General features: G+C 52.8%; 2 protein-coding genes across 2 annotated transcripts in view; one reads left to right on the top strand and one right to left on the bottom strand.

Moving 5' to 3' along the window:
- Positions 1-6321, top strand: part of ZCCHC24 (zinc finger CCHC-type containing 24) — a 63867-nt gene extending 57546 nt beyond the window's left edge. The window contains exon 4 of the mRNA XM_055425348.2: positions 3648-6321. Within this exon, the coding sequence (XP_055281323.1) occupies positions 3648-3761 (114 nt within the window). The 3' untranslated portion in view covers positions 3762-6321. The remainder of the gene's footprint in view (positions 1-3647) is intronic.
- A 14088-nt stretch (positions 6322-20409) lies between these two features.
- On the bottom strand, positions 20410-27239 carry PPIF (peptidylprolyl isomerase F). Its single transcript, XM_055425349.2, has 6 exons — positions 26948-27239; positions 25716-25746; positions 25216-25304; positions 23381-23477; positions 22788-22863; positions 20410-21264 (listed from the first exon to the last, which is right to left on the bottom strand). Exons 1-6 carry the CDS (start codon positions 27143-27145, stop codon positions 21129-21131), a joined length of 627 nt encoding a protein of 208 aa, XP_055281324.1. The 5' UTR covers positions 27146-27239; the 3' UTR covers positions 20410-21128.
- Between the last annotated feature and the right edge of the window lie 283 nt (positions 27240-27522).

Below are 27522 nucleotides of genomic sequence, written 5' to 3'. Positions count from 1 at the left end.
TTGGGAATAGGCCAGTTCCTGCCAGAACTCAGATGTATGGTGCTTGAGCCTGTGCTGGCGGTCTGGGAGGCTCAGTCCCAATGACTCTCACGGCCCGTGATTTAAGCAGAGGGGTCCGGTCCATGCACCCAAGTCCACCGGGACCCAACTCCCTGCAGTGGCTCCAGCCTCCTTGACCCCACCCCTGTATTGCCTTAGCACCCCTTCCGAGAGGCCAGGGCTGCACCGCCATCCCCCAGGCTGGCAGCAGCCTCATGTTTCATCGTCTGCAACCTGAAAGCTCAGTGCAAGCACCACCTCCCTGACCATCACCTCCAGACCAGAGTCTCCAGACCAAATGCAGGAGAATCTTCTGAGCGTGTGGCTCTGCTCTTCCCTCTCCCAGTCATTCTGTGCTTGTTTATTGAGCACCTACTGTGTGCAACAGGGAGACTGAGACCCAGAGAGAAGGGACTTGAGTGAGGTCACTCAGCCAGTCAAGGGGGCCTGGGACCCCGGTCTGCCCTTGCTTTACTCTCCAGTCTCCTGTCACAGGGCTCTTCCTCAGGGAAGTGGCAAGCTGGGGGCAGGACAGAGGGGGTGATGGCCCTGCCAGGCCCCCCAGCAGTCAGGAGCCTTTGAAGAACTGAGAGGAGGGGCTCAGAGCATCTGTCTCCCCAGACTCCCCCACCCTCTGCGGTGGAGAGGGGCTGCTTTATTCCTCCTGCTCCCTGAGCTCTGACCTGTCGGTATCCATCTCTTGAGAACTCTCCACTTCCCCTCTCCCTGCTCCCCACCACATCTGTTTCCCGTCAGACTCCAGCTGTGGCTTCCCCCTTCGGCCCTGCCCTCCAGGAGAAGAAAACAAGAATGGGCTTTGCCTCCCTGTGGGGGGGCGGGGGTGGCCCTGGGGTGATCAGTCCCAGCTGCTGACTGTTTTCCCTCTGCAGAGGGGAGTCGCCTTGACAGCTTCCCCGCCTCCTCCACCCAGCGCCTGGGCAGGGCTGAGCCAGGACGCATGGAGGCAAGGGGCACTGACAGGTCACAGCCAAGGAGCGGGAATGGCCAGGATGTTGCAAGTGCATTTCCCCAGGGGTTCAGCTGGTTCCCCTGTTCTCAGCCTGCCCCCTTCTCCATAACAATAGCAACGATGCATGATTTTAATACTCATAGACGGTTTGCTCTTTATGTACTAGGCACTGTTCTAGTAACCTTGCCTATATTAACTTATTTACTCTTCGCAACAATCCTATCAAGTAGGTACCCTTATTAGCCTACTGTATAGATTGGAAAGGGGACTTCCTGGTGTCTCAGTGGTGAAGAACCCGCCTTACAATGCAGGAGATGTGGGTTCAGTCCCTGGGTCAGGAAGATCTCCTGGAGAAGGAAATGGTGACCCACTCCAGTTTTCTTGCCTGGGAAATCCTGCGGACAGAGGAGCCTGGTGGACTATAGGCCATGGGGTCACAAAAGAATCAGACACGACTTAGAGATTACACAACAACAGAAATGGAAAAAATTGAGGCACAGAGAGGTTAAGTGACTTTTGAGAGGCCACACAGCTCACAGGTAGTGTGAGCCCAAGTCTGACATGAAGACAAACCTTTTCTTCTCTCCCCTGGGCGGGAAAATTGGTCATCTAAAAGTTTCTTGAGGTGAGGCCAAGGCTCCTGCCCTGTTTCTATGTCTTCCCAATGTGGCTGTAGGCCTAGAAGCACGGAAATGACTTTTTCTGACCCTACATCAGAACCCTGCCCACCCACAGTCTGTCACCTCCCAGAACCCTCTGACTTGTCTGCTCCCCACCTGCTGTGAGTGTCAGCTGCAGGCCAGGCACTGCATAATTACGCAGACAAGTTGTGTGCTCCTTTTGAGCAGTCTGCAGCCTGCCCGGGGGCAGCGTTCACACTCAGCTTCCCTCCAGGACCATCCTGGGTCCTGGTCACGGGCACCAAGGCTCCCTGGGCCCACACCAGCCTGCAGTTCCTGCCCCTCTCCTTGGCATGTGGCTGCCACCTGGCCCTGCCATCAGTCCCCTCCGAGTCCTGTACTGGGGACCTTGCTACAGGTAGGGGTTCTGAGCTGGAGCTACAGCTGCCAGCCAAGAAAACGTCTGCTTAATAGCCTCCATATGTTTTCCAGAGAAACAAGCTGGCTTTTGAGAATACCAGAGGGAGCAGGGAAGCCCTCTGTGTGACAGAAATGTGCTTTTACATGCTGAACACCCCTCAGTTTACAAACGTCTAGATGCCTGACTCCTCCCTGTAAACAAGCTGCAAAAATTGCCCACTTAACAGATGTGGAAACTGAGGTTCTGTGAGGTCACACTGTGAGTGATCAGCATCAGAGGTCTGACAAGTCACCTCCTTTCTCTGGACCTCAGTCTTCCATAAACAGGGCAGGCACTGTGCCAGGCCCTGGGGTATGGGATGAATCAGAACACTGGCTACTGACCCATAGAGCTAAGGGCTTGCTTACCCCAAGCCTGAAATGCCATGACCCCATCCAGGTTAAACTCTGTTTTTAAATTTACTTTTACCTGGAAGATAGTTGCTTTACAATGTTGTGCCGGTTTCTGCTGTGCAACAGCATGAATCAGCTGTGTGTATACATATATCCTCTCCCTCTTGAGCCTCCCTCCCACGGCCTCCTGTGCCACTCCTCTGGGTCATCACAGAGCACCAAGCTGAGCTCCCTGTGCTGTGCAGCAGCTTCTCACTAGCTGACCGTTTTAGACACGGTAGTGTATATATGTTGATGCTCCTCTCATTTCATCCTACCCTGCTGTCTTCACAAGTCTGTTCTCTATATCTGCATCTCTATTCCTGCCCTGCAAATAGGTGCATTTTTCTAGATTCCATATATATGTGTTAATATATGATACTTGTTTTTCTCTTTCTGACTTACTTCACTCTGTAAGTAAGGCTCTAGGTTCATCCACCTCACTTCAACTGACTCAGACTCATTCCTTTTCATGGCTGAACTCTTGAGTCTTTTTTTTTTTTTCGGCCGCACCACATGGTTTACAGGATTTTAATTCCCCGGCCAGACATTGACCCTGGGCCCCCACAGGGAAAACTCCGAATCCTAACCCCTGGACCACCAGAGAATGCCCTAAACTCCCCTTGAGTCTTGAAGCCACAGGAGCAGGTGTTGGGGGTGACAAGTGGCCTGGGAAGAAGCAGTGTGTGCTGGGAAGCAGGGTATGTAGCTTGGGTCTCCCTTGAGCTGGGCCTCCGTTGCTTCAGCTGGATCACGTCTATGCACCATTTGTGAGCTTCAGGTGGTGGCAGCTCAGAGAGTGCTGGCTGGGGGTTGGGTATTGGGAGGTGGTAGGCAAAGTGGTGTCCAGACCTGGGGCTCTGGGTACAAGACGCCCTCCCACAGCCCTGCTCCCAGCTCAAGGCCTCGGCCTGTGCCCTTCGGTTCACAGGACCCGTGTGTTACCTGCAGCAGGGGAGACGCAGGAAGGGTCCTGGGCGCTCTGGGAAACAGCCTCTGATTACAGGTTCATGTGCTCTCTCTCTGCACCCTCCCTGTGTATCTGTCACCCTCCTCCTGTCTGCCTGTCCCCTCTCCACATGTCTCACTCCCCCTACTTCGGTGTTTCTTTCTCTCCACCCCCCTCCTCCCCACCCTTGGGCTCGCTTCCTCCTTCCTCTCTGCAGAGACCCTTGGAGAAACCTGATGGCCTGGATGTGTCCGACCAGAGCAAGGAGCACCCCCAGCATCTGTGCGAGAAGTGCAAGGTGCTGGGCTACTACTGCCGGCGTGTGCAATGACCTGGCCGCCGGCCTTGCCCCGCCACCCTCTCGCCCACCAGAGAAGACGCCACCCCCCTGTGTGTCCCCTGTGTGTGTGCGGGGGTGTCCTTGCAGGCTGACAGGTCTAGGGGGGTGGGCTCTTAGGGTCTTGGTTCATGTATGTTGACAGTGTTACTGATGTTGCTGTGTGTCCCCAGAAGGCTGAGTCTCTGAGACTCCCTACAGTGGATGTGGGTCTGTATGAAGGGGTCGGGGCGAGCAGAGGTCAGCACACAGGACCCCACAGTCCTTAGTGTCCCCCGCAGGCTCTCCTCTGAGACTCCCTTTGGGGTGAGCAGCCTTGTATTGGCCAAGAGTGCACTAAATTTACTGTGAATCCCAGAGCCTGCAGGGGACTGTCTCCCTGAGAGCAGCCAGGCTGCCTTCTCCTACCCAGAACCTTCCAGTTCGCCCTGTGTGAAAAGCCACTCTTGCAAAGCCCCAGTTTTCCAAGTCAGCCCTCATGGTGAGCTGACCTGTTCTAGCAGCTGCTGGGGAGTGGGCACTTCTGCCCTCTGCCACTTTAAGCCCCAAATCTGACCGCCTCTAACGTCACTGCCTTGGCCCCTGGGTGCTGCACCCCATCCCCCACAAACCAGGGGTCAGGGACGGGGAGGCACTGAATGTTGGAGAGTGTTCCACGGTGTGACCGGGTGCGTGTCAGGCCACGCCCCCACCCCCGCCACATACTTCCCCTATTGCTTAGATTTTGTTGGTCCCATTCCCTCCCCTCCCTCTTCCCCTCCCACCCTCGCTGGGGGGGCCACCTTTGGATGGAAGCTGTAGAACCCGGCAGTGAAGCCTCTCTGGCAGGAAGTACACAGGCTGGAAGATCCAAGTCCCAGGTTCTAATGCTGGCCCCGCCAGTGATGCCCTATGGAGTCTTGGGAAGGATTCTCATCTCTCCCTTTCCCCACTCATCCCACGAGAGAATGACAGCAGAGAGGTGTCCTGATGTCCTGGGGTTTGTCCTGGCTGCACACCGTCTCCTGGAGCAGAGACCTTTATCTGGAGAGGGTTTTCAGGTCCTGTACACCCACTATCCGGAACGCCTCGGGAGTCGGCCAGTCACTTAATAAGTCATGTGGAAGGACCTTGGTCCTTCCCTGTTTGCCCCTGAAGCCCCAGCTCTTCCTGGTGTCCCCTACCCTGCAAACATGAAGAAGTGTCCCCCCGTTACATAGGCAACCCCAGTACAAGCTACAGAACCTCTCATTTGCAAAGCCGGGTTGATGATTCCTACCTCCCCAGGGGACAGGGAGGCATCTTGGCGCTCACACTGGCCAGGGCCACGCTGTCCCAGCTAGCGGGAGGGATCACCTTCCTCTTCATTCCCTCTCCAGTGAGAAGCCCTATTTTTATCGTTATGTCACCCATCCTTTCTCCCCGGGGGGGAGCGGCTTGTCAGAGCTGAGTCACTTGATTTTTGCCCCAACATTACGCCTCTGTAGGGGGGAAAAAAAAAATCAGACCATGAAATGGGCCTGAAATTCATTGTTTACCACGGCTCAAGGACACCCAACCTGTGTCCATTCGCCTTTTGTTTTCAAATGAAAATGCTTTGTACAGCTGAGGAGTTACAGCGAAGTGTTTATCAGGGGTCCAGGGAGTGAGACGAAGAGATGGAGTGAGTGTGTTTGCAGCCAGAGGGCTGCAGGGTAGGTTTGTGGGGGAAGCCATGCCTTCTGAGCACTTAAGAAGAGTGTATTTGCTCCAGCCTGAGCCCCATAGCTGCCTCCTTCCGGCCGCAGGGACAGAGCGCGGGTCCCTGGCTGTGAACACGCTCACCGCCCACCACTGAGGAGCCCCTCCCAGCTGCTCTCTGCCTGCTCCTTGGTGTCAAGGTGAGCCAGAGTCACCCCGGCCCAGGGCTGTCCTTCCCGGAGGGGAAGCTGTTACTGTCAGTCATACTAGTGCCCTGCTAACGAGAACATTTGTTGTGGTGGCTGTTGCACTGGTCTCTGCTGTGTGGACCAGGCTCAGCACTTCCAGGGACCTGGCCTCGTGGGGGGACCTTGGTCTCACAGTGCCTGGGCTGCAGTTGTGGGGGAAGCCCACCCCCTGGAAAGAACCCAGGCTCCAGACCCCTGGAGGCCAGGGCCTTCCACAGGTCAAGAGGGGAAGGGATATCACCCCAAACTGACCTTTCCAGTGGGCTTGTCCAGCTGGCAGCCACTGCACCCCACCATCTGTACAGAGCCGGCCAGCGAGTGCTGGGCCTCCCCCAGAGGCTGCCCTTCTGCACCACCCCCTCCTGTACTGTTTGGCTGAATTTGGGAGCTCTCTGGGCTCAGCGAGAACCACTGCTGTCCAGGCTGGTGCTGTGAGAATTAAGTGCTCAGAGGGCCTGGGTGCCCAGGAGACAAGAAAGTATGTGGTTGTAGTACATTCAAAAGGGACAATCGCTTGCAGTTAGTAGGTCTAGCGATCCAGTTGGGAGAGAACCGTGTTTACCCCATATGAAGTATTCAATAGTTCTACTTGTGAATTTGTATTTATTTTGAGTTATACTTGACACAGAATTCCTTTTTTTTTTTTTTAAGAAAAAAATACTATGTGTGTATTTTGAAATGAAAATTCATGGATGTTAAAATTTCTGCATGGTTTCCAATTTTTCTCACAACACTGAATTTGTTACCTTCTCCCGAAAACTTCACAGTGATTTTTGTCTGTATATATTTGAGGGCTTTTTTTTTTAAGAAAAAAAAAGAAAAAGAAAAATATGATTGCTTGATTTTTGAGATTAAACAAAAAGAGAGGCATTTTCAAAATTTCAGAGCTTTCAGGAGGGCAATAGAATATCAAAGGAAGATTTCTGGAAGTATTTTTTGCAAACCTTCTGGTTGAGCTGCAAGAAAATATTTATGGTGAGAACTTTTCTCTTTTTCCTGTTCTGTTTTTTTTTTTTCTACTATGCTTTGGTCTGTAAAAAGTCTGCAACTGAATTACATTAAGAAGGAAATATTGTCTACATAGAATATTATATGAAGTTGGTACATAATTCTGATGAGGAAAAAAATCTTTGCAATTCTTTAAGCCATATTATTGTTATTCTCTGTTGTTTTCCTTGGATGAAAATATCAGTATTAGGTAGCCAGCATATTATTCAAGTGCTTAGACTTATTCATGTGTTCCTGTCCTGTATTTATACATATGTGTATTTGGGAAAGTATTACTTTTTGTAAGGGAAGCTATTATTAGATACTTAGTGAAAAAGGGAATGGTGAACCCTTTGAGCCTCTTCAGCTGAGGATAGCACAGCATTAGAATCCATTCTCTTGCACCTTCTTATTATTATCTTGTTATCATGGTTATTAATCTCGTGGGGGGCGGAAGTGAGCCAGGTTAGGAGGAGGCGACATGTGACTGTGTAGCCCCTCCATAAGTCGGCCAGCTCCAAAGATGGCCTCCTTGGCCTGGTCCAGGGCTCCCAGTCAGCAGGGCCCAGGGAGGGAAGAGGAAGCAGGAGGGGGATTTCGCCGACCTCCCTCTTTGGAGCTTTGCCATCTGAGCCATGCCTCAGGGCCTTATGCTCTTTGAACTTGGATTTGTCACCCAGAGCCCTGAGACCTGCCCTCCAGCATCTAACGGACTTGAATCTACTTGGAACAAATATTAAATCCAGCATCACTACATCGTAGTCCAGAGTGACAACTAACCCTGACGTCTGGGAGGCGTCCGGTCTGACGGGAGCTCACCGCTCTCTGTCATCAGCTTCACCGTTCAACCTCCTCCACTCCTGTGCGGTGACCCCGTCGGCGTCTGTATCTGTAATACGTGTGCGTCCAGCTAAAAAGACAAACAGAACCCGTGGGCCAGCTCGGAGGGTGCGTGGAGAAGCCTCCCAACCTCTCCTGAGGGCCGCCCTTGGGATGGCATTCCGTCGTGTGCCTTATTCCTGGAGAATCTGTATACGGCCTGCCTATAGAGATATAGCCTTTTCATGCTGTATTAAAAGAACTTTTAAAAGCAAGAGAGGCTCCTGGGTTTCCTCTACACAGAGCATCAGTGGGGAGCTGGACATTTTCGCAGACGCAGGCGGCCACGAGGGGTTGGGGGGCCTTGGGGCCGCCCCTCTGGTCTCTGGGTGTCTGGGATGTCTTGTCTCACCTTGTCCCTACCCCTTGCATTCGCCTCCTCCAGCCCCTCTGTCTCCAAGCAGACATTCTCCGGGGCGAGGGCCCTTCCCAGGCAGGGCCCCAGACTGGGCGAGATTGTCGGCACATTAGGTCACAGCTCGCTCTGCAATGGGGCTCCCGGTGACCATATATAGGAGTGAATCTTCCACAGAGACGGCAGCCGTGGGCCTCTGCTGAAGCTCCCATTTGGTCTTCTCTCCAAGACCGGGATTTGGGCCTCAGATGCTGAGTATCCCACAGCGAGCAGACTCAAGCGTCCGGGACCTCCTGGAAAGTCCCTGGGAGAGGAAACAGAGGGCCCTTCTTCTGAGCAGGGACCAGGCTGGGCTGTCTTGAAGTTGGGCTCTCACCGAGGGCCACGGCTCACAGAACCTGGAGCCACAGCCAAGTGAGCCTTAAGGAACCACCTGCATACGGAGCCCCTCCGCTCAGGGTCAGCACGCTTTTGGTTCGCAACCTGACTGCTCACCAGAATCACCTACGGGAGGCTTGGTCCCGCCCCAGAGATGCTGAGACACTGACTTGGGTTCCCTGATGTTCTCAGAGTCCCTGATCATCCCCACATGCACTCTTGAGAAGCACTAGTCTTGGAAATGGGCCTTATGGTCCCGTGGGGCTGATGGGGTTAGATATAAGGAGACCGTGGGCAAGGGGCTCCACCTCCCCGCTGGCCATCCCATCCTTAGCTCCATCCACTTGCTGCTAAGAATACACCGCCTGGGGTGTGGTGGGAAGTGGGTGGTAGGGGAGACTGGAAGTCCAGGTTGTTACGTGGAATTTTCAAATTTTTAAATTTTGGCACCTAGTTTATTAAATAGCCAGATGACATGTCTATGGGTCAGTCCATGCCTCCAGACTGCAGCCTCTGAGACGGAGCAGAGAAAACAAGATGTAACTCCTTGGGATCAGGGAACACGGATGGGGAAGTGTGGGGGACAGGCAGGAACAGAGGTCCCTGACTCCAGAAGTGGGATCCCTTGGCTTCTTTGGGGTGCACAGTGAATCCTGAAATCTATCAAGCCCTTTCCCTTTATTGGCACAAAGAAAGAATTCACTTCTGGGTGCCTGGCCTCAGGCTTTGTGAAATGACGGGCAGGGCAGGTGGGTGTCATTGCAGCCAAGCAGTGAGCGGAGGGGGGACCCAGTCCAGCAGAGTGGGTGGGGAAGAGAATAAGCCCCCAAAAGAGGGCATCTTCCCCTGCAGCCCAGGGAGGTCTGCGCTCCCAGTATGGGTCTGAGGACTTGGAGCCCGTCCATCTCAGTGGCCCCGTGCCCTGTCACGCTGGCTTCCAGATCAGTCCTGTCTCACAGTTGGGTGACCCTGAGCAGTTCCCCTGGCCTCTCTGAGCCGTGGCTTCCATGGGGATGTTGTGTGGATAAGTCAGCCCAATGAGCACAAGGCCCTGCACACAGCTTGGCCGCTGGGTGGCGGGTGGGGGCCAGCATTGTGGGTCGCTTGCTACCCCTGTCTGTGGCTCAGGCCAAAGGTCACACAGAGCGTCCACGGGGACACCAGGCCTTCAACCCAGGAACCTGGTTCTCTTGTTCACTCGCTGAGCAACCCCTGTCCTGGGCCTGAGGAGTCAAGGTTAACATTCGATTTTCTGCCCTTACGTGTTGTGTGCACGTGCCCGTGTGTTTGTTTTGCTTTGTTTTCTGTGGAAAGAAAACAAATCCAAGGCAAGCACAGCCTGCATTTCGACATCTCCTGGAGCCGTGGAAACCAGTAATTCCCCTGGACAGGAAGGATTTCCGGTTAGACTTAATGTCCACGTTCAGAAGCAGCTGGCGGCCGAGAGTAGAGAGAGCAGAGTCCACAGCAGAAAGGGGCGTCAGTGGACCCAGATGGGAGGGCCCAGCTCTGACCCACCCCTGCCACTCTTCCCTTGGCGTCCTTCGCCACCCTCACACCCCTAGTTGAGGCCTCCAGAGAGAAGGGCTCACTTGAGGTCACTTGGGGGACAGAGCAGGATTTGAACCCTGAGATCTCACCTCCTGGAGCAGTGTTTCAGAGGCAGAGCCGGGGCTCAGCCCCGAGCAGGGTGCTGTACCCACAGCTGCAGAGGTGGGGAGAGGAGGGCTCCAGGGCAGAGGTGGTTTGGGAAGCGGGCAGCTCCAGCCCGTGAAGGCCTTGGTGTAAGGAGCTTTCACACCAGACACAGGGAAGGGAAACCAGCCAGTTCCCCAGGGTGGAGTTGGTGGGGCAGAATATGTGCTCAACCACCCCCACCACCACCACCTCAGCACCAAAGGCCTGAGGGGCTCAGGGGACCCTCGTGGGGCCCAGACAAGGCTCCTAGCACCACCCTCTTCTTGAAACATATGCGTGGAGCCCCCATGTCCTTATCTATGAGCTGGGGCACGTGGGACCCAGGCACAGGGCACGGCAGGCTGCAGAGGGCGCTCTGTGCCGAATGCATCTCCTCTCGCTGGCTCCTGCTGCCATGGGGCTTCTGCCCTGGGTCCTGGCCACAGGCACCTGTCTCTCCTGTTCCTCTGGGCCCATATGTGCTCCTAATGGTCAAGGCAGGAGCCAGGGCAGAGAACAATATGGCAAGTGGGGAAACAGAGGCCTAGGGAAGGCCCCGATGCCCCAGACTGGCAGACGGGTCCTTCTATTTCCACACTGTGTGCTTTTTCTGATTCCAGCCAGAGACTCCAAGTGCCTTTCCACCAGCCCGCTCAGGCCTTCAGCAAATGACTAGGGGTATCTCCTCAGGGCCAGGTCCAGTGCCCTGAGCCAGGGCTGGGCTCCGTGATGACCTGGGTCCTGCCTGCTCCCAGACAGCTGGACCCCAGCTCCCCACAACCTAAGGTTGGGCATCCAAAGGCCACCGCAACTGCTCCCTGGCCCGCCTCCTGCATAGTGTTGGGAGGGGAGACGGGGTAAGAGAAGCTGAGATGGAAGCGGTGACGACTGGGGAAAGGCTCCTGCAGCCGGAGGCAGGCGTTTGGTTGTTTCTGGAACTCTGGCTGGAGCCAGGAACAGCCTGTCCTCGGGCACAAAGGCCCATCCTCACACCTCTCCACATTTCTGCAGAACGGTTAGAGGCTTGGGCTCATGGTTCCCCATCTCTCACACACTCACATACCTCTTTGCACTTGCTTGCACTAACACATATCCACACGCTGACACATGCACTCACACATTCTCAGACACGCTTACACACACACACCACAGACATGCATGGCTGCAGCCCACTGGGAGTACTGAGGGGGTAGGGAGCCCCTAGGCCAGGCCCTCTCCCTGACTGCTGTTAGCCAAGGGTCACTTTTAGAGAGGAGGAAACTCCCGGCCAGAGGGCCATGGACTTCATGTAACTCAGCCACCTTCCCCACAGGTTGTACCTCCCTGCCATGAGCCAGGGGTCTCTGGAGCCATCCAGTGGGTGAGAGAAGTCAAGCCCCAAACACAGGTCCAATACAGTGATCATAGCCTGTCCTCATATTGCAAACAGTGGAGCGAATTCACATCTTGTTAGATGTGATGCGGGCCCTGTGAAAAGTGGATCGTGTGAAAAGTGGCCTGTGGTGAGGGTTGTGTGAAAAGTGACCTCATCTGTTAGACACGCGTGTTGAAGGTAAAGCGACGCAGTGCCCAGACTTTGGCTTTTTTCTCAAATAATCCAGAATATAGATGGGGGAGGGGGGATTGATGAGTGAGACTGACAAAATGGTGACCATGTCTGAAGTGGGGACCCGGGACCCGGGGGATCCACTGTCCTACACTGTCTACTTTGTGTTCCACTCCTGGGCAGGAGATGAGCTCAAGGCAGCTGGACCAAGGAGGTGCGCGGGCATCGTTGGGGCAGGGTCTCCAGACCTGTCCCTGCCCTCATCTAGCACCATCCCCCCCACAGTCTGTGCTCCTGCAGCGCTGCTGTGGCCGGGCTCACCACAGGGTTAAGTGTGGAGTGAATGAGTGAGGTCTGCCGGGCATCCACGTGCCAGCTGCTGGGCTGCGTGATCTACACGCGCATCGTCAGGCTTGGTCTTTGCCACAACTGTGAGCTGGGTGCTCGGATGAGCCCCAGTTCACAGAAGAGGAAGCCAAGGTCCAGAGAGGCTGAGGGACTTGTCCAAGATCATACGGCTGATGACAGCAGAGCCTCTGCCTGTGTACCTTCCCAGACCCTCTTCCCATCTCTCAGCCCCAGGGGTATGTCAGGTCCAGGGTTTAGTCCCTGCCTCTGGCAGCTGTGCCACCGCCCGAGACAGCCAGGCATGGGGCCGGCCTGCCTCAGCCCCCAGGTCTCTGGGCCCCTCGCACCTGCCCGGATGAGCCCGTCAGCCTTCCCGTGGTAGTCTGGAGCCAAAAACCAGCTAGTGCCGTTGCTGTGGTGGTTACTGCAAACCTGGGCAGAAGCTAGAACTCAAGCCAAGCCACACAACACAGAACACAAACCCCCAGGAGGTCTCCACCCCCTTCCAACCCTCTCGAAAACCTCCCTGGGGGCCTCTTTCCCAGTGGCAAGGGGAGCCCTGCTGCTATCCACTACCTTCAGGAGAGCCAGGCCAGCACCTGTGCCTTCTCTCTTTGCACAATCACCCATTCTGGCCCTCCCCTGCCCCCTTCCTCAGCGCTCCCCCCGCTGGAGCCCTGTATTCAGGCCCATTGCCCTCGCGCATCCTCCCTCTTGGTCCTGGAAGTGAAGGTCCACGCCAAGCCCTCCATACTGGGAGCTGAGTAGCATCCTCCTCTCCCACCTGCTCAACACCCCCACTCCTCCTCTGGTCACCCCCAGAGGTCAGGGCCCAGCCCCCACCGTCCCTCTGCACCCAGCTACTGCAGCCTGTGTGGCAATTTGGGATCCAAATCCTGCCTTGTATGTCCGGGATTGTGGCACCTGCTGTGACCTCCATTTCAGCATCCCCTCGGTTCATCCTGGCAAGGACTCTGGGGTCAGACGGACTAGATGCAGAACTGCAGCTTCACTGTTCATCAGCTGTCGTCCTGAGCTGAGCGAGTTGCCTCCCCCACCCCAAACCCCAGGTTCCTCTCTTGTAAAATGGAAATGATATTGCCTGTCCCCCAGCTGAGGGTCATTGTCATGATTAAACACCTGGGACGTGCTTAAGCGTTTTTAGTCACTGCACTGCAGTCATGGAGGGGGTGACAGTCCCCTGGGCCTGTGCTGCCCTTGAAATTCCATCCTCGCCCCGCCCCTCGTGATTCCCTCTCTGCCTTTCCTTCATAGCTCAGTTGGTAAATCATCTGCCTGCAATGCAGAAGACCCGGGTTCGATTCCTGGGTCGGGAAGATCCCCTGGGGAAGGAAATGGCAACCCACTCCAGTATTCTTGCCTGGAGAATCCCATGGACAGAAGAGCCTGACAGGCTACAGTCCATGGGGTCGCAAGAGTCGGACATGACAGCAACTAAACCAAAACCAAACCATACCTCTCAGCACATTGAGCCAGGCCTTCTGAAAATTTTATCCCAACCAGGCGGCAGATCAGGCTTTGCCCCAGGACAGGACGTGAGTCTATCTGGTCCTTGGACTGTAGACCCTCCCCGCACTCTCCCCAGACACCCACACCCTGTGAAGTTGAAATAGTTCAGCTCTGACTGGGCTTCTGCCTGAGTTTCCCTCCTGTGCTGCAGCAAATGACCTTTGCCTAGCACATAACTGATCTTCCTCTCTCTGGAAACCTGACCCATCCCGACCCCACAGCGGAGACTGCTTCAAACAGTTTGGCCCAGATCTCTCTCCCCCAATATCCCTGGCAGCTCAAAATTCGCCCCCTTTCCTCTTGCAGGGATCGGCTGGTATCCTGATGCCTCCTGGTGGTTAAGTAGAGAACTGCGATTTCCTACAGGCTGCAAGCCTGCACGGGGGACAAAAAGGAATTTATCTTTGTGCTCTAAAACCTTCCCTAGACTTTTTGCTTGTAAAAATATTTGTATCTGTAATGTACACACACACACACACACACACACACCGGGTTATACTTGACACGCTGTTCCATAGCCTGCCTTATTTTCACCATCACCTTTCCCTGCTAGTACAGAAATCTGTTTCGTTTGACTAACAGCTGATTGCACTCTTTTGTTAGGTAACGTATTTATCAATTCCCTATTGAACAGCATGGGCATTCTTGTTTTTAAAAGTCAATTTTTTTTTCTTAATTACCTTTCTGTTTGGTACAGTAGGAAGATCTGGAGTCAGGACTTTTATCTAAAATAAATAAAGAGGTCTTACAACTCAATGATAAAAAGACAAATAATCCAACTTAAAAATCAACAAATATCTGAATGGACATTTCTTCAAAGAAGATGTCCAAAGGGTCCATAAACACATGAGAAGATGCTCAACATCGTTAGTCACTGGGAGCATGCAAACCAAAACCTAAATGAAATACTAATTTGACGTCAAGAATCAGAAAGATGAATAATAAAAAGTCCTGGTGAGGCCATGGAGAAATCAAAATGCTTCTGCATTGCTTGTGAGAATGTAAAATTTTCTAACCACTCTGGAAAACAGTTTGATGTTCCTCAAAATCTTAAACATGAAGTTGCCATTAAGGCTAGAAATTCTTACACATATGTAAAGTAGTACAATATTATTTACAGATAATCTGTGATAAATTAGGCTACATATTGTAAATCCTAGAGAAACCACTGAAAATACAAAATGAAGAATTAAGTCTAATCCGTCAATAGTGGAGGTAGAATGAAATCATTTGGGAGGAAAAACTCAATCCAAAAGAAAGTAAGAAGGGAAAAAAAAACAGATGGGACAAAGAGAAAATAAATAGAAAGGAGGTCAATTTAAATCTAACTATATTGATAATTAAGTTGACTCTAAGTGGCCTAAACTTTTAATTGAATGGCAGAGTTTGTCAGATTGGATAAGAGAGCAATGTCCCCTTACAAGTTCCTTATCTTTTAGCTCTAAATCTTCCTTTCATTACCCTATTTGTGATACTGTAACCATTGTTTCTTGCCACCTGAAATTATATTAACCTTTATCAGTAGAGGGGCTCTCCTGGCGGCTCAGACATTAAAGGATCTGCCTGCAATGCAGGAGACCCGGGTTCTATCCTGGGTTGGGAGGATACCCTGGAGGAGGAAATGGCAACCCATTCCAGTATTCTTGCCTGGAGAATCCCAAGGGACCAGGGAGCCTGGCAGGCCCGTCCATAGGGTGGAAAAGAGTAGAACATGACTGAGCAACTCACACACACACACACACACACACACACACACTATCAGTAGAGGGCACTAGAGAGACACTTTGTAGGTAAACCCATGTGTGGTTAACAATTTTTTATATTAAACTTTCCATGTTAGAAATACTGTGTTGTTTCTATATCCTGCCTGGACCCTGACCAATGAATTGACACTGGCGGTGATCCTAGGGGATAACCCTATAAAGATGGTTTTTAGAGACTTGTTTAGCTGTGCCCTTGGGCTTGAAGGCATAGATGAACAATAGGAAGTGGCACGATGGTAATGTATGGCATGCAGTGACACCACAGTGCTGTCACTTGTGGTTAAGTGACGAGAGAAGCACGTGCCTTGGGAAGCCAGGTGGTGGCACACATGACGGTTAAGGCAGTATCCATGACCATAAGGACTACACTGTGGGGCAAATTATTTTGAGCATGCTTGATTGTTTACCAACAGAAAATGACAAACATGTCCTTTAATTCTCAGCTTATGTTAAGGTCTGAGAACCAGAAAGCTTCCATGACAACTCGAAAACATCTTCCATTTCTTATAGAAACGGACTGACATCACTTAAACAAAAATTTAATTGTGTAATCAGCTGAATTACAGTATCGTTTGAATTTACAGTCTAGCTAAGGCTTTCACGTGAAGGGCATCATTGGAAAAGAATTGGATCCTGAAGTGTGTGATGGGGACATCTGTTTGGGTCCAAATGAAACTAACAGCTTGAACCCTCCAGTCACTCCATTTCTCCCTTACCTGTGCAAGTGCCTGCCCTTCTGTGTCTGAGAACAGATTTCACCATGGATGGGTGCTTTGAAAGGTAATACCCAAGACTGACCGAGCCACTTTCATCACTAGATCAAATCTCAGCATTTTCCAGAGGGACAGGACTTCAGAGAAACAGCTTGCACACCCAAAGAATTCTGAGACTTTATATCACATATTTTTAAGCAGATTTATTGTGATATTGTTCATGTGTCATACAGTTCATCCACCTGAAGTATATAATTCAGTGTTTTTCCAGTATATTCGCAGATATATCGAGCCATCAGAACACTCAGCATGGAACCAAGACTTTCTCTATTCACCTATTCCAGGGGACCTCAGACACAGATCTGACTCGTGGCTTCCAGGAGCTGTTCACTGAGAAATTTTCTCCTGTCTGGGCCCACCCAAGCCACCAGTCCCCACAAAGCTTGGCTGAACAGGCTGACCTACCCATCACCCAAGAGTATCCACCTGGAAACTCAAGTGAAGCATCTTTCACAGGTGGAGGGTCTTACTCCAGATTTCCGGAGCACACAGTGAATAATGTTTCGCAAGTCAACCACGACTCTAGTGGTCTGGTGGTCTCCCTTTCCAGTCTTGCCCGCTCTCGCCTACACTCAAATTCTCAAACTTTAGTTGAATTCTTATCTGAAAATTCAGAGACCTAGATTCCACCCTCAGAGGCTGGTATTCCACAGGTCTCCGCTATGGCGTGGGAATCCGCATGCTTTCCCAGCACCGCATGATTCCTAGGAGAAGCATTGCTTTAGACCTGACCAGACCTTGGGAGCACTGACTGACATTGCTTTTCATGGAGCAACATTCTATAAAGCCCAGCAGTGTGTTAAATTCTCCCACATCCTCGGACATGCTACTGGAAAGAAGTCAGACACAAAAAGTAAATCTTGTAGGATTCCACTTCTGCCAAGTTCTGGAACAGGTGAAATGTATCCAGAGAGACAGGATCACTGGGTTCCCGGGAGCAGGCACAGAGGTAGCTTTCTGGAGAGGTGGACGCTCTCCATCTCTTTATGGAGATATGTTCTTTAATTTAATTTGGTGGTTGTTACTCAGTGTATGAATTTGTCAAGTCATTGATCTGTACCTTTAAAATGTGTGAATTTTATTGCACACCTCAATGAAGTCATTGTCTGTTGCGTAGGCTCTGCTTTGTATAGTAAAACCAATTCGGGCCCTTGTGCAAGAGTTCTAGGAAAAGAAATATAGGGAACAGTCCCATCTTTGGGAGATTCTGTTTTTAGGAAATTCCTAAACACTTTCTTCCCCTGCCCCACACTAGACTCCTATGGATGGAGGGACACACACATACTCCTCTGCATTGGAGGGACACACACATACACACGCACATACCTCAATGAAGTCATTTTTTTAGCTTTTATAATTTTTTTTAGTTTTTAAATTATGAAAGCATTATAACATATTTACAGGACACTTGGAGAATACAAAGTTACATATAGTTCCACTATATATTACAATATTTTTAAGTTGATAAGATTTTTTTTAGTTGGAGTTTCAATATCAAACTCTCAAAAATTCATAGAATAAATAGAAAAGTAGAAGGACATAGTAGGCCTGAAAAGCACTATGAATCAATTCAATATAATTAAGATTTATACAATTTTCACACACCAGCAGAGAATACTAATTCTATTCAAGTTCCCATAGACTATAAGCCAGGAGGCACTGGAACATATCCAGGATGTAAAACAAGGTGCAAAAATTTCATGGTTTAAAGGTTCAATGAAGTCAGTTTGAAAAGCTCTCTTGTGTTGTCTCAGAAAACTGCTATTTCAGATATTTAAACACATTGTGTTTACTTGACGTCCACATATGATTCCATCTGTGGGAGCACGTGTATGACTCACTCTTTCCTTAATGCATTAGGCACTGTGCGCCAGCAACAAGTCAGTATCTTAATTTGTCTGTTGCGTAGGCTCTGCTTTGTATAGTAAGACCAATTTGGGCCCTTGTGCAAGAGTTCTAGGAAAAGAAATATAGGGAACAGTCCCACCTTTGGGAGATTCTGTTTTTAGGAAATTCCTGAATACTTTCTTCCCCTGCCCCACACTAGACTCCTCTGAATGGAGGGACACACACATACTCCTCTGCACTGGAGGGACACACACATACTCCTCTGAATGGAGGGACACACACATACTCCTCTGCACTGGAGGGACACACACATACTCCTCTGAATGGAGGGACACACACATACTCCTCTGCACTGGAGGGACACACACATACTCCTCTGCACTGGAGGGACACACACATACTCCTCTGCACTGGAGGGACACACACATACTCCTCTGCACTGGAGGGACACACACATACTCCTCTGCACTGGAGGGACACACACATACTCCTCTGCACTGGAGGGACACACACATACTCCTCTGAATGGAGGGACACACACATACTCCTCTGAATGGAGGGACACACACATACTCCTCTGAATGGAGGGACACACACATACTCCTCTGCACTGGAGGGACACACACATACTCCTCTGAATGGAGGGACACACACATACTCCTCTGCACTGGAGGGACACACACATACTCCTCTGAATGGAGGGACACACACATACTCCTCTGAATGGAGGGACATACACATACTCCTCTGAATGGAGGGACACACACATACTCCTCTGAATGGAGGGACACACACATACTCCTCTGAATGGAGGGACACACACATACACACACATGCACATACACATATGCTTCTTCCTTGTCAAAAAGGAAATGCTCTGTGAACTGAACACACGCCCCACAGGCTCTGTGACCCCGCAACCCCTCAGAAGTCACCAGGGGTCCAGTGGTCACACCTCAAGGGGCTGGCCCTCACACTTGTCAGCAGCACCACTGCCTTCCAGAATCCCCAGAGGTCAAGAGGAAACCACAGGGACCGAAATCATGGCTTTGACCTAAGAAATTCAAAGAGCTCTGAATGTGTGTGATCTGAAGAAAAAGGAGTCTGTAGGAACACCTCCCATGGAAAGCCCTCTGGTCTGTCAGATCCAGGATTCTAGCCCTGGTCTGCCAACTGACTCAGGAAGTCACCTTGGCAACCATGACCCCTCAGGCAGCCTCAGTTTACCCATCTGTAAAACGCTGGATGGACTGAGCAATAACTGTCATTGGTACTTGGCTCAAGATCCCACTCTTCAAATGAAATCCCTTTTAGAAAACAGAAGAGGGTATCTGTGATTGAAAGACCACCTGGTGTGAAGAGCCCACTCATTGGATAAAACCCTGATGCTGGGAAAGATTGAGGGCAGGAGGAGAAGGGGGTGACAGAGGATGAAATGGTTGGATGGTATCACCAACTCAATGGACCTTTGAGTAAACTCCAGGGGATAGTGAAGGACAGGGAAGCTTGGCGTCCATGGGGTTGCAGAGTCGGACACGACTTAGTGACTGAACAACTGAAGGGAGGTTCAGGGGTCCATGCTCATGTCGGAGGATGCTTCAAGGCTCTTTGAGAGCTGTTTGAGAACTACTAGATGAGCTGAGTTCCCAACCCATGTAGCTGAACTGACTTCACAGAAACTCTCCATGACTAATGACCCAGATCCTCTACTTATTTTTTACTTTTAGTTGCTAAGTCATGTCCGACTCTTTTGTGACCCCATGCACAGTAGCCCACCAGGCTCCTCTGTCCATGCGACTATCCTGGCAAGAATACTGGAATGGGGTGCCATTTCCTTTTGCAGAGGATTTTCCCAGCCCAGGAATTGAACCCAAGTCTCCTGCATTGCCAGGCAGATTATTTGCCACTGAGCCACTATAGAAAGTCCAGCCACAGTGAGCTGAGAATGACTACAAGGACCTGGGACCACACACCATCACACTCAGGGTGAGGCAATGCTAATCATCTTGTGCTTCTTCTATTATTCAGACTGTCCTCCCCTGGCTGTCTAAGGAAGTTCTTACTCTCCTCCCACCCTCAATCTGCCCTCCCTGTGAATTTAGAAACATCTGTAATTTAACTCCAAATTTAAATGGCACAGAGGGAAGTAAAGTCCACATCTAGTCCAACATAATCACAGCTCCTTCTTTATTAAGAACCAGACACACCAGAAATGGCACCCTTGTCCTTCAGACCACATGCCAGGGCCCGTGCTGTGTACTTTACACGGATCATGTCCAACCTTCACCACCCTGTGAGCTGGGCACTGTTATCCCATTACTCTGCTGAGCAAAACTGAGGCTCAGTCACCCAGAGGCACACCAGGGCTCTCAGGTGGCTCCGGATGCTGAGACAGTCTGTCTGGGCCTGTTTCCTCTTCTGTTGGACAGGATGACAGGAATACCCTCAGAGGTGGCTGGTGGACTGCACGTCCACGTAAAGGCCCTCCTAGGAGCACAGAGCCACAGCAGTTAACAATAAACACTGGTTCCAGACACTTGTGTTACAGACAGTGCTCACTAAAGGCATGGACACCAGACAGTCTTTTATAGAAAATAGGATTTATTTTCACATTTAAGGTGAACATAAGGAAATTTTCCAAAAGTATACTGTGTACATAATCAATAGATTTAATTTATTAAACACACAGGAAAAACAAATCAAAGCCCACCAGGAAAATACACTTTGACTTCCTTCCAGAGCACATAGCACGTACAGGTTATTTCTGTTTTCAACTTGGGAATTCACATTGACAAGGCACAGCTTGCAGTGGGTCTGTCCCCCGGTTCAGCTGCTTCCACCCCCATGGGCTCTCCCCAAATATAAGAGCAGCTAACCAACGGGCTTCACAGTGGCTGGGATCAAAGGCCTCGGCTGCGGGACCGCCACAGAGGCCTGCAGTGCGCTCCAAAGGCCAAGCGCTGTAAGTCTGCGGCCTACGCCACCAACTCAGGTCACACCGCAGCCTGGAGTAGTTAGTGTCACAGCTTCAGCTCCAGGGAGTCTTGTGAAATTATTCCGATCACAAAGACAATATTAAACAGATATGACAGCCCTTTACAGCAACTGGCTTTCCCCTGTGGTCAAAGAAAAGGCAGAAACCGCCTTCAAAGCTAACCCATTACCTGTGCCCGAGGCACAGGTGAACTTGAGGCAGGCGGTCACAGGCAATGCCTACGAGGAGCAGTGACCCTGTGTCTACAATGGGTGCCCAGAAACGGGGCGCTGGGGAAGGGAGGGCACTGGGGAAGCTGCCCGGTGGGTCCGGTGGGGTCTGACAGTCCTGAGAGGCCTCCTGGAAGCACACAGGGTCAGCTGGAAGCACACAGGGTCAGCTCAACTGGCCGCAGTCTGTGATGACGATCTTCTTGGATGTCTTCCCACTCTTGGAGCCAAAAGACTCTATTTTCTTCACGACGTCCATGCCCTCTTTCACATGGCCAAACACAACATGTTTGCCATCCAGCCTGGGAGGAAAGGTGAGCCAGGTAAGCAGAAACGAGAGTGCTGCAATGCCACCCGGGGTCACAGTCCCTCGGTCATGGAACTATTTACTGAAAACAGCAGTTCTGAAAGGAACTCAGACCGAAAAGCTGGCCTGACCTCTCACAGGTCCCGTATGGAGCCTTGCTGAGTCCCCCAGCACACCCCAGAGGATGGCTCCCTCCCCAGCTGTGTTCTGCTGTGTGACCTTGGCCCAGTCCACTCAACCTGGATCCTGGGAACCTCACCTACAAAGAGTGAATTATTCTCATCCTGTACAGGGAGATGATGGGATACTGAACTACTCTGAAGAAATAAGTCTATGTAAATGGAATCATTTTTAAGTTTGTTTTTTTTTTGTGATGTGGACCATTTTTTAAGTCTTTATTGAATTTGTTACAATATTGTTTCTGGGGTTTATTTATGTTTTGGGTTTTTTTTTTGGACACAAGGCATGTGGGATATGAGCTCCCTGACCAGGGATCAAACCCGCACCCTCTGCATCAGAAGCTGGGCTCTTAACCACTGGAGCACCAGGGAAGGCCCTTATGGAACCATCTTAACAGCAGGAATTCTGAGGTGAGAGCCAAGATGATATGTATGGTGAACCTACACAAGTCCCAAGCAGCTCTCAGTCTGAGAGAGTCCTGAGGATCTAAAAGGCAGCTCAGTTCAGGGCCAGCAGCCAAGACTGGTTACACTTTTGGATCCACCAGGGGTTTCATAGATGGATGGCAGGCAGGGCCAGCAACAACCTGCCCACTCTGACATCCGTGTCCCTTCTGGCTCAGAGGCTACAGACCACTAGTATCCGCCACCACCTGGATCTCCCTAAAGTCCTTGGAAATGGGCTTTATTAAGTCTCAGCTCCAGGCCAGCTGTTGTCCCCTCACCCCGCTGAGATGCCTCAGGGTGAGGACACAGGGGACTCTGGGCAGAGAAAACTGATTAGACAGTGGGAAACTGACCTGGGAAGACATCCCTAAAATACAAGGGCAATAGGAAACAGGGTTCCGGGGGCTGGTGGCTGCCACAGGCTGGTACTAAGGCCTGATGAGAAATCCGGTGTGATATCCAAATGCCATCTACTGCAGCATTTTCCAAGACGCAGCCCAAGATCAAGTAAGCTGGGAAACGGCAGATTAAACCAAGTGAGCAGGCGTCTGCCACAGGCCATCCTGTGGCTTGATAAGTTCTGCAGCATTTCCCCAATGTATTTGGTAAAAGAATTATTTCCTGTGTGTACGTGTGTGTGTGTGTGTGCATGTGCACGCTCAGAACGCTGAGAAATTCCAGCTACAGCAACAATGGGAAGCCTGATAAAAGAAAGAGTTGCAAAATAACCCAAATTCTTCCTCAGTCTTTTCGGGGACTTTCTCCTCTTACGCACTCAGCGGGTGAGGGCTACTGCCCCAGAGCAGAGAATTTGGCCTCAAACTACCCTCCCCCTCCAGCTCAAGGCCACCCCTGCTTCCCAGAGGGCCTGGACCAGGAGCCAGCAACTCACCAGTCTGTCTTTATGGTGCAAATGAAGAACTGGGAGCCGTTGGTGTTGGGGCCCGCGTTGGCCATGGACAGGACACCTGCAAAAACAAGCAGGATGACCAGGCTGCCCCAGGAGGCATCTCACCTGGGAGTTGTTCAAGAACGGATGATGCACACCACAGAAGGATGCTTGAGGCTGAAGATACTTGGAGCTCAGAAGAGAAGAGCCAAGCCCAGAGCACAGCCACCCAGGACCTGTTCGCCTTGACGACACAGGAGGGAAGGGCCTCCTGGAAGCTCCCAGTGGTAGAGCAGGGGTGGGACCTCCAGCCCTAAATTCTAGCTTTTTCCACATCGCACCTTGGGTCCTAAAGGAAACACAACGCTAGGGCTTTGCTTAACGGCGGTCAAAGAAAGGTTTGTTTTTGAAACTGAGAGCCAGGATGAAAAAGTCTCTGGGACAAACCAATAAGCCCAACCATCACACCGAAGGAAGGAAGGTGTGTCCCTAGATATGGAACCATCAGGCTGCAGCCTCCAAGCCTGCTGGGGTGGCAGCAGCAGGTTCACAGCTCAGGGAACACTGCCCAGGTGGGGACTGACAGCCGTACTCACCTGGCCCTTCGTGCTTCAGTTTGAAGTTCTCGTCAGGAAAGCGGCTTCCATAGATGGACTTTCCCCCTGTGCCATTGTGGTTGGTGAAGTCACCAGCCTGTGAACACGGAAAGCTGGCTGAGTGTCGCCACCAGAGCTGGCAGAGGGGTGCTGTTCCCACGCTGGGACACAGCCTCCAGCCCACCCAGGGCCTATCTAGCTGGGAGCCCTCAGGCAAAGGGGTCAGAAAACACCCAACGATAGAAGGGCTAATACAATGCTAAGGAGCTAAGCAACAACAAAACGAAGATTTAATACTTTCTGCCCCAATAACTACCCTGGTTTCCGAATGATTCATTTTTGTCTGAGTGAGATTTTAAATGATCCTTAAAAATTCTCGGCCATTTCGAGCTGCTTTTTAAGTGACCTAGAATTTTCTATCCACAACTCTTGGACGGTAAACAAGGAGGAGGCCAAGAGTCCCTGCTCCCCAGTGTGGTCTGTGGGGAGCGGCAGCAGCTGGCATAGAACCAGGTCCCTCCGCTGAGCCCCAGTTCCTGTCCCAGCATCTCCCTTTCACCGGGCCCAGGACAGAGCCCACCCAGGGCCAGCGGTCTTCCTCACAGCTTGCCCAAGGCTTCCACAAGGAGCCACAGACAGAAGAGCCCAGGGTCTGCCAGCCCCAGCCACCATCATATTGCTGTGTTCCTGAGATGACCTCCTCAGGTGAGAGGGGTGACCTGACCAGCCCTGCTGAAGCATCCACAAATGCCAATAAGGTGTTCCCAGAGAGGATCGGGTCTCCCGGTGCCCGGTCCCACCATCCCATGCTTCCAAGAGCCCGCCAGCTTTGGAGTCCCTGCCCTTGCCTGCTGTGGTGAGAGGAAGACCCTGGTCCAGCTCGGACATCTGCTTCGGCTCCAGCTCAGTCTTCAGACTCAGGCAGAGCTGGGGGCCTCTGCAGCTGAGAGCCACAGGCTGTGGCCAGGCCTGTCCCACAGCCACAACCCCTGCCAATCGCTGCATTCCTCATGTTCAACATGTCAGCAGGCCCAGCCCCAACCCATGCCACTCACCATGATGTGATGACAGCCACCAGGTCAGGGTAGAGGGAACTGGGGGGCAGAAATCCCAGATGAAAGGACTTCAAAGAGGTCATGACAGCCACGTTCCTGCCTCTAGGCCTGCTGGCCTCAGACATGAACCCCTGTCTTAGTAGGGTCTGACCTAACACAGGACAACCCTTAGCATGGCTCAGGCCCTGGCACCAGCGGAAATTCTCACCTGCCACACCTACCCACAAAACTTCTAACACAGCAAAGCTAATGCTTCTGAAAAGAGGCCAAACACATGACTAAAGAGCAAATGCATTTAACCGAGAAAGATCCCCTACCCTGGAGAAAGGCTCCAAGTCTGGACCTGTGTGTTCTTGTCTGTGCCTGGACTCCCTCCTCCTCCCATACTTCCTTATCTCCTATGCTGAGAGCTTGGTGGGACACACTGGGGGCTGTGGGCAGAGACTGAATACACTGTTACTCCAAAGCCTCCAGCACATCCACACCCCGATGCCATTCTCCCTCCGCTGCTCCACTCTCCCGGCCCTGCCAGGCAGGGCGGTCCTGCCATGTGTCCTGTTGCTTAGCTCCTGTGGCAGGGAAGGCACTATGGCCGCCAGGACAAGCTCCAGACCCTCAGAAGGAGAGGACAGGCTGAGCGAATGACCGCAGTTGCCCTCCATCCAGTACCTTCCAGGCACAAGCACACTGGCTAATCCCTGTGACATTCTCCAAGGTGGCCCCGTCACTATAACCCTTACAGAAGAAGAAGAAGTCGAGGCAGGAAGAGGCCTGCCATACCTGGCACATGAAGGACGGAATCACTCTGTGGAAGGTAGACCCTTTGTATCCGAAGCCCTTCTCCCCGGTGCACAGGGCTCTGAAGTTCTCTGCGGGGGAGAAGGAAAAAAGCAGGTCAGTAGGGCCAGGCCTCACTGGTTCCAGCCGGTGCCCTCTCTACCCACCCACCCCCCAGGACATGGAAAGACCCCTACCCCGGGGTCTCTGCTGACTGTGTGACCTGGGACAAGTCATCCTGTGCCCTGACCTCAGCATCTGAACACTGTGGCAGGAGTAGCACTGGTCAGTGGGGCAGCGAGTCCAAGTAAGTCCATCCTCCACCAGGAGGCTCAGAGAGGGTTAGAGGCTGCTCCAAGGTCCCCAGCAGCTGAGCCACAAGTGGTGGTGTACTCCCATCTGGCCATAGGTCTCCTGCCCCGACTCCTCTCACCATCCCACCTTGCCAAGCCCCTCTCTCTTCCATGTGGCCCAGACTCAGAAGGCCCCAGTCCCCATCTTACCTGCTGTCTTTGGGACGACATCTGCCTTCAGCTGCGGGGAAAGGAGAGGAAAGACAGGCTCAGTCCAGAGGCAGGTGAAGGAAGGACCCAACCCCCTACACGGCCCAGGAGCCAGGGAAAGCACCATTCCTGTCATTCTCAATCCGCCACCTAATTTCTGCCAGCTGCTTCCTGAACTGTAGGTTGGGAGGGGCAGCCCCGATTTCCCAATCTGTCAGAAGTGATGACAACACCACCCTGGCCTTCTTCTGGTGGCAGAACTGGCAGAGCTGATTCAGCTGGGCCCAAAGCATCGGAGACCCAGGGCCTGGAGAGGGCGGTCCCCAGGGGGAGCCAGTCCAAGCTCCCCAGTGGGCCGGTGGGAAACAGGCTCAGAGGGAGGCAGGAGGGTAGCGGAAAGGGAAGGCTGGAGCCCCATCCAAGCCCGCCTCTTGCCTCCCAGTTGCAAGAGCCACCCTGGTGCCGATTTTCAGGAGAGGAAACCTAGGTTTAACTGAGACCCCTTTGTTCAAAATGGTCTTGAAGGCTACACCTAAGCTTCCCCTGTTACTTTCTGGACTATGTAGATTTCTTGCTTTGTTTTTCAAATAGGCCCAAAGAGCTGGGACAGGCACTGAGTGTCACCTTGGGAGGGTGGCTGGGGTTGGAGTTAGGGCGAAGAGCTCTGAGCACAGTGCCCTGACCCCAAGAGGTCTATGCCAGGTCTGTCTGGTGGCTGGAGCCTGCCCAGACCAACCCGAACTGCTGGGCAAGGAGGCGGCCCCAAACCACCTTAGCACTCCTGACTGCCGGATAGCGGGGGGCGGGTCTGGGGCCGACTCCGGCTTCTGCAAGGGCCACCACGTGAGCTCCCCGCCGGCCCGCCGCCCCGACCCCCGAGCCCCCTGACACCCACCTCGAAGCTCGAGCCTAGGCGCCCACCGGGTGAAGTCTCGGAGCCCCTCCGCAGCCGGCCAACGGGGCGGACCCTCCTAGCCTACGATCTGACCTTGAGCTTTCTCCTCCACACGCGCCTTGCCTCCCGCCTCCACTAGTCCAAAGATCTGAAGGGGAGGCCTGGAGAGACCAGTCCGATGCCCCTTCTTAAGAGATGGGGAAACTGAGGCCCGGAGCCCGGGGGGCAGGAAGCAAGGTCACCCAGCGAGCCAGGCACAGCGCCGGCCTGGGGTCCGAGGCTCTTCCGGGACCGTCCCCCACGCCCAGGCCAGCGCGGTCCGGCCCGGTGGTCTCACCTCCAGCACCACGCGGCCGAGCGGCTGCCCGTCGGCGCCCACGTCCAGGTACACGAGCGGGTTGCCGGAGGAGGAGGACGGGCCGCGGGAGCCGCTGCCGCTGCTGCAGGCGCGGGCCGCGGGGAGGCGCAGGTGCGCTGAGCGCGGGCCGGAGAGCAGGCCGAGAAGGCGCGGGCCGCAGCGGAGCGCCAGCATCATGGGCGCGCGGGCCCGAGCTGGAGAGCAACCGGCGAACGCAGAGGACGGAAGGGAGGGTCCCTAGTGCCCAGAGGGCAGAGTCAGCCGCTGCCGCGCACCGCCGCCTTTATTGGCCCAGCCGGCCTCGCGGCCCCGCCTCCATCCCGCCTCCTCCACCCTGTTCGCGGGCTCCCCCTGCTGGTCATAGCTGGCAGCGCACCCCGGATGGCGGGGCGGTGGGGCGTGGAGTCTGAACACACCCCAACCAGGGCTGGAGAACTGAGGGACAGATGCGACTTCGCCAAGGGAGGCCGGCTCTATTTTGTGAGGGTCCCAATAGATGAAAAGAAGGGGCAAATGCTAAAACGTGGTTAACTCCAAAATAGGAGCCTCCATAT

Source organism: Moschus berezovskii, chromosome 12 (assembly GCF_049115385.1).
Source record: "Moschus berezovskii isolate FMDL1 chromosome 12, NW_MosBer_1.0, whole genome shotgun sequence".
NCBI lineage: Eukaryota > Metazoa > Chordata > Mammalia > Artiodactyla > Moschidae > Moschus > Moschus berezovskii.
The sequence above is the reverse complement of the archived record's forward strand: the minus strand, read 5'-3'. Positions and strand labels throughout refer to the sequence as shown.

Bases quoted from the DNA above. Each gene is read 5' to 3' on its own strand.
- PPIF (XM_055425349.2), bottom strand. From the start codon at position 27,145: ATGATGCTGGCGCTCCGCTGCGGCCCGCGCCTTCTCGGCCTGCTCTCC. The intron at 25,305-25,715 runs GTAAGATGGGGA...TCTCCCCCGCAG, and splicing joins TGTCGTCCCAAAGACAGCAG to AGAACTTCAGAGCCCTGTGC. The intron at 21,265-22,787 runs GTGAGTTGCTGG...CTTTCCTCCCAG, and splicing joins TGCACCATAAAGACAGACTG to GCTGGATGGCAAACATGTTG.